The following is an 11,404-nucleotide window of genomic DNA, read 5'->3' on the forward strand; positions in this document are numbered from 1 at the left end:
GCCTCTTTAGCAAGAATATATTCTTCATTCTGTAAAAAGATAAACTAGGCTCACGCTGCAACATGTTCCTGTTTACGACTAAGAATGGGCGGAGCCTATTGTGAATTTGTGGATTTAAATCTGGACACAATACCCGCCTATATATTTTCCATTGGGGTTTGCTCGATTTGTATTTAGCTTTCGATTGTTTCCTATCCCGTAAAGTGTTTGCACAGATAAACCCGCCCATTTTAGAGTACATGGTTTACAAAACGAAGACTACTTTTGATGAATGACGTCACCAGGTCCCACCTTCCCATTGGCCGCTGCAGTTTGAATTTCAAAGTTTCTGCAGCTGCGCCAGTGTGGGGCTGTCTTGGATATCGGCGCTCGGTAAAATTTACTTGACGATTAACCAAGACATTTTTTTTTTTATGGCTTTTGCTTAAGATCATATTCGATTTTACGGAGGCGCAATCATTGGATTCCCTTCATATTTCTTCCTGTTAACATGGTAAATAATGTGACATTACTTCCTTTCATAGCTTCTGGGAATTGCCGCCTGTACATAAATGACAGAAAATGTTATGTTTGCTACTCACCGTCGTAATATTGGTGTAACTACTTAACGTACTAGTAAATAGCGTCCTAAAAAAATAATCAAATTTGTTTCAATTTGATAAATCGCAGTAACGTTACCGTGTTCGACAGCCTAAAACAAGGCCCAGCGCGCGTGAATACAACAGAATCCACTTTGGCCTGGTCAACTGTTACTTTAGTTGCTTATGTTTAAAATCCTTGAATTGACTGGTTTTGTTGTTGTTGTTGTTGTTGTTTAATCCGACATATTCTTCGATTATTCGTGAGCAACTATTTGAAACATCAACAATGAACTGATATCTAACCGAACCAGACGTCAAAAGCGATTTCCTAAAGCAAGTGGTAAACTTTTGTTTTTGCCTTGTATGTCTGTTGTTTTCATTACCGCCGATGGATAGTTTGAGTGGTTGATGGAACTTTGATTTCATAGTTCGTCAAACCGGTAATAGGCCTATGCCCGTAGGTCGCTTTGTATCTAAGTGATTATTACAATCCAACCACTTAAATTTGCGATCGCTAGGTGAATTCCTCAATCCACTGCTCTGTAATGGAACCCCAGTTGTGAAGATTTTCTCAAATGTCATGTGTTTCAGAGCGACAAGCCTCCATCTGCCACCATGAGCACTGTAAAATCATCTTTGTTGTCTCTGACGAAGATGTTTGCTGATAAAACGCAAGAGTTTTTAAATGACATTGACAATGTCCACATGGTTTGGCTTGAGGAGATCCAACAGGAGGCCAAACTGATGTTTTCAAGGTGGGTGAATGTTTAATAACATACAACATGAACAATAGTGAATAAACTTCTAACAATTGTGCTTTCTTTCATTTGTAGCGATTCTAATTTTGAACCGGAGTTAATGCCCAAAACGCCATCACAAAAGAAGAATAGTCGCAGGAAGCGCGTGTCGGTCGGCCGGCAGGAAGATTCTCAATTCAGGCGCAGGTTTGCTACACTTTGACAAAGTTTCCAGTTTCAATTATTGATTTTTTTGAAACCTGGTGTGACTTAATTTGCCCTTTGTGATGCAGGCTCTCAAGGGGTCGACGAAGTAATCTCCGTAGCGTCACTATCAAGCAACTGGACTTCATTTCTGAGAATGCCATTGCCGATGTTTCCGCAGCTGGCAGCAGCACCGGTGCACGTCCAAAACGCACTACTCGCAAAAATAAACAAAGCATCGCGGAGATTGCCGAGGATGTGAACCAGCCTTCTCGTACAATCCCCGAGATTCAAGTTGAGTGTAACAAAAAGCCAGAGCTGGTTGAGGATGAAAGCGTGGCTAAAAATACCGAGGTGGACAATACAGACGTCCCACCGGAAGAGCCGTGTGATGTCAGAAGGCATTCTCCAATTAAGATAGAGTCACCTAACGTTGTGGTCAGCATCTCTGCATCAGAGCGTTTGTCTGCTGAGCAAGAAATCCAGCCCATACCTTCACCTGGGCGCAGCGCTGCAAAGATCGCGATAGCCGGCAATGGCAGAAGCTCACGGCGCAGCTCCGTGAGGTGCTCATTGAAGGCCCGTCGCTCCCTGGCCAGTTTGCGGCACAGCATGATGCAGGAGTCTCTGCGCCGTAGCTCTCGGCGGTCCTTGCTGAAGAAGAACGCGTCTCGCAAGGCCAACTCATCGCGAAGCAGCATCATCGACTGTAAGACTCAACATTTTATTCAGATTTGCAGTCTTATTTGGCTTGTTAGTGTATCTTAAGACTCTTTTTTTTTTTTGGGTAGCCACTTCTCCTTGTGAGTCAATGGAAGAGATAGATGAAGTGTAAGTACTACAAATATTTTCTTGGTTGAATATACTCTACATTCAGCACCTGCAAAAAAATAGCAAGATGGTTAAGACTGAACGATTTCAGTAAAAATGATCACACAGATATCGTAATTTCCGTGATGTGATTTGGGGTTACCAAACTGCTAAAATCAATCACGATCATTTCCATTCCTTACTCTTTTTTTCTTTTTTATAAATTATCCCCTTTAACTATTATCATTTATGACCACCACAGAGCATCCGAACCTGTGACCACAGATCCTGAAGTTGCCATGATCACTTCAGCCGATCCTCCTGAGGTACTGTGTTCTCCTAATTTCCAGTTTGATCATTCGCGATTGTTAAAACTTGTGTCATACAATTCTACTTATGCAGCCCGTGTTGAGTGAGCAGCCATTATTGGCACATGTCACTCGTTCTGTGGCTGTAAACTCCCCCAAGCTGGCCCCACCTTCACTGTATTCTCCCGAGCGGTACAACGAACAAAAGACATCAGGTATTTGCTTATGCTTCCATCCCATCCGCCAATAATAATTGGCCTTAAATTGTTGTTAATAAATTGTTTTCTCTTTGTTCCAGTTAACATGAAACAGAGCCCACTGCCGAGTCAAAGGTGAGTTTCAAACAGTTTAAACTCTTTTGACTCCGTGTCCAACTATGGCTGTTATAAGTGACCAGTATCAATTGAATGATTATACTTAATTTATTTTCAATTCTTTATTATTTCCAAGTGTCACGTATCTGATATGTTCTTTGTTTTGTTTGTATGTTTCCCCAGGTCAACTAATTGCGTCAAACGCAAAACGGCCTCCCCTCCAGAAAGACCTACAAAGAGGTTCTCGAACCTCAAGAACAATCAGAGTGTAAGATTGCCGAATAAATCATAAAAATCCACAAATTAGAATGTTGTCTTAAATTGACAGTTTTATAAGTATATTCTTTCCCCCCCCCTCCTCTTACAAGGCTCCCAGACCGCACATGAAATCATTTCTTCACACTGTGCAGAAGAATCAGATGCTGATGACTCCGACTGCCTACAGCCGTAGTTCTGTGGTCAAATCCTTCATTCGACAGAACACTCCTCTGAAGTTTGACCCAAAGGTCAGCATTAATTCCAACCCCTCACACACACACACACACACACACACACACACACACACACACACACACACACACACACACACAAAAACAGCAAACCTGCAGTATTTTGTTCAAATTACAAAGCACTTTTAAAACGTCAGCATCATGAGTCCTTTATTAACTACAGGCAATGTTTGAGTATATTAAGCATGTTTAGTTTAAGTGCTGATTTCTAAAAGTGATATTATGTAGACGATAATGTATCAAATTGAATTTGACGTTACACACTACAGTCACCATGGGCCATTTTCAATGTGCTGTAGATGCAATTTAGTTGAGCCGGAATCATTGCATTGCATCATTTTATTTGTATTTCCTCTCTCCAGATGGGCATGACTAGAGTGGTAAGTACACGAGCACTGTTGGTGGTCATTTTGGTGATAGTGCCCACTCATTTAGTACTAAACTAAAGCCCCCCCCCCCCCCCCCCCAGACACATCCTAACCTGTGTGCACTCACCGTTTGTCTTGATACGGGAGGCCGTAGTGAAGTTCCATTGTTGGGTGCGGCTTTACCGCTTATTTTCTAAATTCGACAGGCCAGAGAGCGGCAAAAGCTGGAAGCACTGAGAAAGAAGCAGGAACAGGAAGAGGAGCGAATGAGGAAAATGGAGGAGGAGAAAAAAAAGAAGCAAGAGGAGTATAAAAGGTTTGATCCGGTTGGGGAAAAAAGCACTGCCTTTGTGATTGGATTGCTCAAATGACTTTTTTTTTTGTACTTTAGGAAGAGGGATGAGAGGCTAAGAAAGGTGACTGAGGCAAAAGAGAAAGAAGTGCAGAGGGAAGAAGAAAAAAAGAAGAAGATTGAGCAAAAAATGGCCAACATTGATGAGAAAAATGATAAGGTGAGGGTTTGCATTTGGGATGGTTGTGCCACGTCCAGGTAGATCAACGGTCTGTGAATGCAGCGTCAGGCGGCAGAGATGGCCAAGAAGCGAACTGCCACCAAACGCCAGGAAGAGCTTGAACAGAAACGGAAGCTGGAAGAAGAAATGAAAAGGAAGAAGATTCAACAAGCGGTAAGATTTGTATTTCGTTTGATGTCTCCACACATCTAAACCCGCTTTTTTTTTTTTCCTCCTCCAACTTTAGGAGGAGGAGAAGCGCCAACAAGAGTTGCTGACTAAGAAGGCCAAGGAGGATGAATTAAAACCCAAAAAGCTAGCAGAAGCTCGCAGAGCCTTGGAGCTGGAGAGTCAACGCCTAGCTGCTGCTGAAAGGTCATCTTTTGAAACAAGTTTGATAGTCCATACCCCACCCCCCTTTAATGCAGGGAATGATTCAGACCCACCAATAAAAGATCAAAAGCAGCAATATTGACACCACAAGTGTCTTCAACAATTGACTCTAAAACAGGCACACAAAATAAAAGAATGAAATGTCTGTTTATTAAAATGGTCAACCATATAACTTTGTTTCTGCCTTATATTGATTCTTTTGTGTTGTTGTTTGTCCAGGGAGCGAGTTGAAAAAGAAAAGGCTTTCGCTCTGCAACGGGAACTGGAAAGAGCAGCTCGCGAGAAGGAAGAGAAAAGAAAACAGGTGAAGATCGATGTTGTTTGCTTCCCAAAAAAAAAAAAACTATACAAAGTGCAAATTACGTGAGTTTGTTCCAAAAAATGCTTCCCTACTGCTTTGTCAATTCAGATTCTAAAATTCTCTCTGTTCCACCAGGAAGAGGAACAGCAGAGGTTAGCTGCAGAGGAGAAGGCTGCGAAAGACAAAGAGGCTGCTGCTGCTGCTGCTATAAAAGTTGCAAAGGTGAATAGAAAAAATATATTTTGTCAATTATTTTGTTAAGTAATTACAGTGGGAATACCTGTAATGAAACCTGTAATCGGGTTCCCCCTAAAGTATATCATCCCGTCTCCCCCTGCCGCCCCATTTAAAAATAAATGTAAAGATTTTATTGATTTTATATCTTTTTTTCTTCCCCTGTGACTTCCTTTTCTATACAGAAAGCTGTTCCCCTCAATGTGACTATGGATGTTGAGGTACCGTCAATCTGTTTTTTTTTTTTTCTTTTACTTTCACCAAACTCGTAATTTCTTTCTTGTGTACATTACCTTGTTGCATTTTGCTAGATAATATTTAATATTCTGACCAATTTTACAAGAGATTGATATTTTTTTTTGGCAGAATATTTTGAAACTCCTTTCCACGATTTTTATTCCCCTCCACAGAATTCTTTGTTGAAAACTCCGGCAGGAAAAGGTGTCGGCCTCAACGTGACTGTGGATGTTGAGGTAAATCGGGAAACTGATACATCCAAAGCACATGTAGTGGTTTATTCAAATTTTCATTGAGATATTTTTTTTTAGACGCTCTCAAAAAGTGTGTTTCCTCCCTGGCAGAAATCACCACAGTCTTATTCCATCACTCCAAAGGGTGTCAACAAAACTTTGACTTTGTCCAAAAATCCAGAAAACTATGGGATGGACCTAAACAGTGATGATTCTACTGATGATGAGTCGAAGCCAAGAAAGCCCATTCCCTCTTGGGCAAAAGGTATGCATCTTAAAATTTGGATAACTAAAGAGGTGTAAGATAAAGCGTCTGGAATCGGCAACTGTTGTTTTGATTTGATGAATCGAATGGTTCCATTTTCAAAATGGTTGCATCCTCGAATCGTCATATCGTCTTTCGATAGCTGGGTCGTGTTGCGGAAAATGTTTCAGTGCAGACTTGCTCCGGGTTGCCAAATTTTCAGAACTGTTAAAAGCATGGAAGAGGATTTTATCGCAACTTGGGAGTTCCCAAAGCAGAGGACAAAATGACGGACAGATGAGGCAGGAGAAATCGTTTCCCAAAATAGGATGACAGTGCATTCATGAAGGGAGCCATTTTTTTATTTTTTAAGTGAACCGAATTGAATCATTACAGCCTTGAATCGTTGCTGAATCATCTTTTGATGAGCGATTCCCAAAGTATAGTTGTTGTTTTTTTCCAATGTCTTGTCATTGTTGTGAATCTTAGTCTTAATTGCTGTATTATATTATATGCAGCATCAGGGCGGAATGAGGCAAATTAAAAGGGGAAAAAAAGCCATCGTATGAATAGTGAATATTATTTGATCTTCCTCCCAGGTCACAATCTAGAGCAGATTATTTTGAGGCAGTACTTCAACCCTCCAGACATGGATTCTTTCTTTGGACCAATCGAGCCGCCTAAACTGGAGAAGCTGTTTTACAAGAGGAAATCGCGTTACTTTAAACGCACCAGCTCTGCTGTGTGGCACTCACCCCCCAACGCCAGCAAATACTGATGGAGTGATACCGTGCTGTACACATTTTTTTTTTTTTTAATTTCAACTTAATCCCAATAAAAAGGTAATCGGTTTTCATGGAAAATAAGTGAATGTCTATCACAGATGACTTTTTTTTACTGTTAAATACCTGAAATTGTTTTGTTTGGCATGTGACATACAGACAGAATTTTCTTAGTCCTGCTTCCTGCTCGTTGCTGCTTTGTTTCCGCCGCCATCTACGAGCACGCCCAGCAAGTCTCCTTCAGCCAATGAGATTCCAGAATCATTAGGGGAATTTTGCTGATTGGCTTCTTGTTGCGAAGGCATCGAGCTGGGTGCGGTCATTGTATTGAGCCCACCGTTGCTGGCCTTAACATTGGCCGCAAAGTTACCAAAGCTGCTAAGATTGTTGGTGTTGAGAAGATTTCCTGTCGTGCCAGCGCCGCTGCTGCTTGTCACATTAATACTGCTCGAGCTACTGTTAGGATTATTTGGATTTGCCGGTCCATGACGATAGGGAGGGGTGAACGAGAACACCCTTTCTCCCCCGCTTCCTGTCGCTCTAGCGCTCTGGGGTCCCGCCTGGCTGTCGGCGGACGGCAACGTTTCCAGTGTCAGGCACGGAAGAGGAGGCCGGCGAGACAGCAGGCCGTGTCCACGTCGGAGTTTGGATATGGGACAAAGCTCGGGCGGAGGGTCGGGGAAGGAGAAGGCCGGGGCGGCGGACGTTTCGCCGTCCTCGCTCAGCCAGGGGAAAGCCGACGATGGTGGCGGATTGTGACTGGGGGTGTTGGGGGGTAGAAGCTGTGAGCCGACAGTCTGAGGCGCGAGGGAGCTGCAGCTCTGATCCCATTCATTCAGAAGTCGCCGGGCAGGTCGAGGTCGGGGCATTGCTGGGGGAACGCAATGGATTGGCGTCTGGGGGCAACTGTAGAAGCCTGCTCTCTCATATAAGGGCATCCCGGAGAAGACATAATCCTGATCTCGATCTGCATTTAAGGGCTGGCGGGCTTGGTTGGTGACCGACTGAGCTTCTGGGTGTAAGTACAGGGGGAATCGACTCAATGGGGCTCCGGGACGGCGCCGGAGCAGGGAGACCCGAGAAGAGCGAGGGAAGCTGGGGGACTGGACACCCAGGAAGCGACCCAAACCTCCCAACAGCGGAGTGGAGTAGTTGGCTTCCTCGTTTTCTTTAATCTGCTCCAAATTGGACTGAAACTCCATTTCCTCTTTAGGAACACTATAGAGCACAACAATATCATAATAGCAATGAAACGCTGTTCAGAATGATTCCAGATTCCCTATATCGAGTGTCCAAATTCGCTCAAATATTCAGAATACAGTTTTTAGACTCTCGTAGAAGATTTGACTTTAAAGCATACCTAATATCCAAAGCCGAACCCATAAATGACGGTTTGCAGTGATCTGCGCTGGCAGTAGTGTAGGGAGGGCGAGGCTCGGACTCATTCCAGTACATGTCCTTCTCAACTAGAGGGAGGCTGTCGTACATCTCATCCACAGACAGCAAAGATACCTGAAACACAATCACACAGCTAGGACCAATAGTGACAGCTCCTTTGTTCTTATGTAAATCAGCCATTTTTCAGCCACGGTGTATATTTGACATCACATTGGACCGATCACAAAGAATAATTTCAGATCACATCAGAACCTGTAAATTGCGATCGACAAGCCAGTTCGTCTCAAAGTCGTCATCGTCTTCGCCAAAAGGATTGATGAGTTGCTCTGCCACCTAAAAGCAAGACCAAATCAGACACGGACCAAGCGTCAAACAGATTAGATTAGATCATCAATGGTGTCAAACCTTCAACCAGCCAACATAGAAGAAAAACTGCAGCAGCGTGAAAACGGGCAAATAGAAGTCCAGGTCGTGTCCGGGATAGCCTTGGCCCGGGTCTAAGAACTGACGACCAATCAGACAAGCTAGGAAGAAGCTGTAGACTGCCACCGTTGCCACCTAGACACCACATACTAGTGAAGTAGGGGCAGAAATTTCTTTTTTACATTCAGACCTCATATCAACTGAAACAAACCTGAGTATACACAAGAGGCAGGCTGATCCAATCATATCCGTACAGCTTCATGCACTTTGCACGTAAACTGTTCAACTCCTAAACAGTGAAGAACATCAGACATTATTTAGGACTGTTCAAAGCTGTTCACATTTGCAGTCGGGACAAACGTACAGTGAGGATGGCTGTGAGAGCCACGTCGTTGTTGATGCGACCCTCAGTCCGGGCCCGCAAAGCCAGACTCACAAACCACATGCAGGGAACCCAGAACTTGTTATGGGGGGAGGGCAAGTCCTCCAGATGCCTCAGTTCCTCTGATGTCATCAAACCTGAAAAAAAGTTCATGTCTCTTTTGAAGTCAATACACAAAGAGAATAGTCAGGGTAATATTTGTTTTTCTTTGCAGAGGATAAAGAATATATGCTTGTGAGTCATATTTTCTGCTTTCTTGTTTTTATTTTTTTGGGGTGTTAACTTGTATGTATTGTACTTGTATGTTGTATATTGTTTACTATGTCTTGTCACCGTGGGAGAGTGGGAACGAAATTTCGATTTCTTTGTGTGTCTTGGCATGTGAAGAAATTGACAATAAAGCAGACTTTGACTTTTGACTTTGACAATATGAAGATGCTAATTGTTAGCCTGCCAATGGGGTTACCATTGTTTGTCAACATTAGGTCAAAAAGCTAGGTGGTTATTTTAAACGTTGTTTACTTTGACACTTTGATAATAAACCTCAACTGGGAATGGCTGTAAACACCTTGAAATCTTAATAATCTCAGCGCGACATTACATCATTGGTACACAAAGTGTGTACTGTTCAAAGACTGCAAACACGCCACTTTGTGCCTGAATTGGGCTTAGTACTCAAGCCAAGGTTCAGCGTTTCCGTTTGACCAGCGTACCTGCTTGCACCAAGTGCTCCATGGTGGGGAACCTCTTATAGACGGCCGTGCTGACCGAACGGTAGATGAGCACCCCGGAGAGATTGGCGTACCGCACCAGAGTGCGCCGGGTCAACCTGGCGGCCTCGTCTGCTCCGCGCACGTGACCTCCCACCAGTGATGCCAGGCGGTCTGGCCAGGGGACGTTTTCAAACTGACCCCACCAGCGGGACACCACCAAGGTCACATAGAAACCTGCCAAGCAATGTTGAAGTTGGAACCCACTTGGGATTATTTACTAGAAGGTAGACACAGAGAACTAGGTGTCCAAATTAATCGAAAATAAACCACATAAATCGCCTAGTATTTTAATGAAGTAAGTATCTCGAATTAAAAATTGTCCACATCTTCTAATTTCAGTCTCTCACAATTCTATAATTTATCCAATCCTTCATGAAAACAGACTGATTTATCTTGTGTTTAATCAAAATATGAATAATAACTAGCTAACGACTACTTTTACGTTGTGATATTGCTTAACTGTTGTTCGGTTGTTTTTTAATCGCTATATAATACCAGATATAATCAAATAATTGATTCCTAAACAGTAATTGGCGAAAACGTTTGTAATGCACTTTAATGAAAAGAAAGTTTTATCCGATTATTTGATTCATCGACGAATAATCATTAGAATAATCCATTCTAAAGGTATTCGATTGTGACAGCCCTACCGAGAACAAAGGACACTGGGATGAGCTCTGCGTAGCGGTCACAGTATATGGACAGCTTCTCAAACTGCCTCTTCTGCTCAACATTTAACACAAACCTAGTGTGGAAAAGAACTTAACACATTAATACATCGCATTCACAAAAATAACGAGTAACTAACATGATCAGTTTCTTAATGAATATAATTAAAATAATAAAACAAATAAGATGAATAAATTAAACTAATAAAATAAATAAAATAAAATAAGAAAATAAATAATAAAAATGTAAATAATAATCATTTCATTAAAATCATTGAAGGTATTGGTACCTATAACCGATGCTGAAGAAGCAGTAGAGCAAGGTGAAGATGATGAGCTCCCTGTAGAGGAGCTTATAGATGCTGCCTTTCCAGCGCAGTAACAGGTGGAAGAAAGTGCCGAGGCCTGCGTCAGCCACTCTGCGAGAGTAGGTCACTGTCATTGCCGCTGCCGCTTCTTCTTAAAGGCCGACTCCCTCGTCTCGCATTGGCCTGACATGAAGGACGCCTCCGGTGTCTCGTCAGATCGCAGAATCAGCAATCGGTCGGCTTGATCTGCTGTCAACCCAAATCCATACGGCCAACAATGATGATTTGATAACGTGAAGCCAGATGCGATCTGCTGTCTTCAGGACCACAAAAGGTCAACTTGAAAGATTCACAACTCACCGCTGAATGCGTATCGCCATAGCTGCAAGTGAGCCGTACACTTGGCCTCCGTGGAGAGAGAATGTTGGAGAAAAGAGAAGCGGGACCAGAAAAAGGAGAGCGTGGAGTTTCTACACCTCCGGTCACTTGATGTCTTAAGCTCTTTTGAGCAACAAAGCTGCATTGTTGGCTTCCGCAGGCTGTGTTAATCCCAACAAATCACAAACAGCTGGTCACTTACATACATAATATCAATAAAAAAATATTAAAAAAACTTATTAGAACACTCAGGCGCTCTCACGGTGAAATTCCGTCTTTTATGAATTTGTGTTTCACCATGATTATT

General features: G+C 42.7%; 2 protein-coding genes across 3 annotated transcripts; one reads left to right on the top strand and one right to left on the bottom strand.

Moving 5' to 3' along the window:
- The first annotated feature begins 252 nt into the window (after positions 1–252).
- Positions 253–9,389, top strand: LOC133156504 (inner centromere protein-like). Of its 2 annotated transcripts, XM_061282281.1 has the most exons (21): positions 253–372; positions 1,173–1,336; positions 1,415–1,525; positions 1,612–2,231; positions 2,314–2,353; positions 2,595–2,658; positions 2,735–2,855; positions 2,939–2,972; positions 3,138–3,222; positions 3,323–3,460; positions 3,826–3,843; positions 4,038–4,147; positions 4,223–4,343; positions 4,407–4,517; positions 4,591–4,718; positions 4,956–5,040; positions 5,146–5,259; positions 5,457–5,492; positions 5,682–5,744; positions 5,853–6,006; positions 6,585–9,389. In XM_061282281.1, exons 1-21 carry the CDS (start codon positions 268–270, stop codon positions 6,761–6,763), a joined length of 2,601 nt encoding a protein of 866 aa, XP_061138265.1. In that variant the 5' UTR covers positions 253–267; the 3' UTR covers positions 6,764–9,389. The 2 variants fall into 2 exon arrangements, with proteins under 2 accessions (XP_061138265.1, XP_061138266.1); XM_061282282.1 differs by lacking the exon at positions 3,826–3,843.
- On the bottom strand, positions 6,938–11,353 carry LOC133156556 (bestrophin-2-like). The gene is made up of 10 exons (XM_061282368.1): positions 11,080–11,353; positions 10,702–10,968; positions 10,394–10,488; positions 9,684–9,917; positions 8,953–9,107; positions 8,800–8,877; positions 8,571–8,723; positions 8,418–8,498; positions 8,128–8,279; positions 6,938–7,985 (listed from the first exon to the last, which is right to left on the bottom strand). Exons 2-10 carry the CDS (start codon positions 10,851–10,853, stop codon positions 6,938–6,940), a joined length of 2,148 nt encoding a protein of 715 aa, XP_061138352.1. The 5' UTR covers positions 10,854–10,968; positions 11,080–11,353.
- Between the last annotated feature and the right edge of the window lie 51 nt (positions 11,354–11,404).

Source organism: Syngnathus typhle, linkage group LG7 (genome assembly GCF_033458585.1).
Source record: "Syngnathus typhle isolate RoL2023-S1 ecotype Sweden linkage group LG7, RoL_Styp_1.0, whole genome shotgun sequence".
NCBI classification, from domain to species: Eukaryota; Metazoa; Chordata; class Actinopteri; order Syngnathiformes; family Syngnathidae; genus Syngnathus; species Syngnathus typhle.

Excerpts from the sequence above, each read along its gene's own strand:
- LOC133156504 (XM_061282281.1), top strand. The coding sequence starts at position 268 with ATGAATGACGTCACCAGGTCCCACCTTCCCATTGGCCGCTGCAGTTTG. Across the intron at positions 2,232-2,313 it reads GCGAAGCAGCATCATCGACT|CCACTTCTCCTTGTGAGTCA; the intron begins GTAAGACTCAAC and ends TTTTTTGGGTAG. Across the intron at positions 5,745-5,852 it reads ACGTGACTGTGGATGTTGAG|AAATCACCACAGTCTTATTC; the intron begins GTAAATCGGGAA and ends CCTCCCTGGCAG.
- LOC133156556 (XM_061282368.1), bottom strand. The coding sequence starts at position 10,853 with ATGACAGTGACCTACTCTCGCAGAGTGGCTGACGCAGGCCTCGGCACT. Across the intron at positions 8,280-8,417 it reads TTGTCGATCGCAATTTACAG|GTATCTTTGCTGTCTGTGGA; the intron begins GTTCTGATGTGA and ends ATTGTGTTTCAG. Across the intron at positions 7,986-8,127 it reads GGTTCGGCTTTGGATATTAG|TGTTCCTAAAGAGGAAATGG; the intron begins GTATGCTTTAAA and ends TGTGCTCTATAG.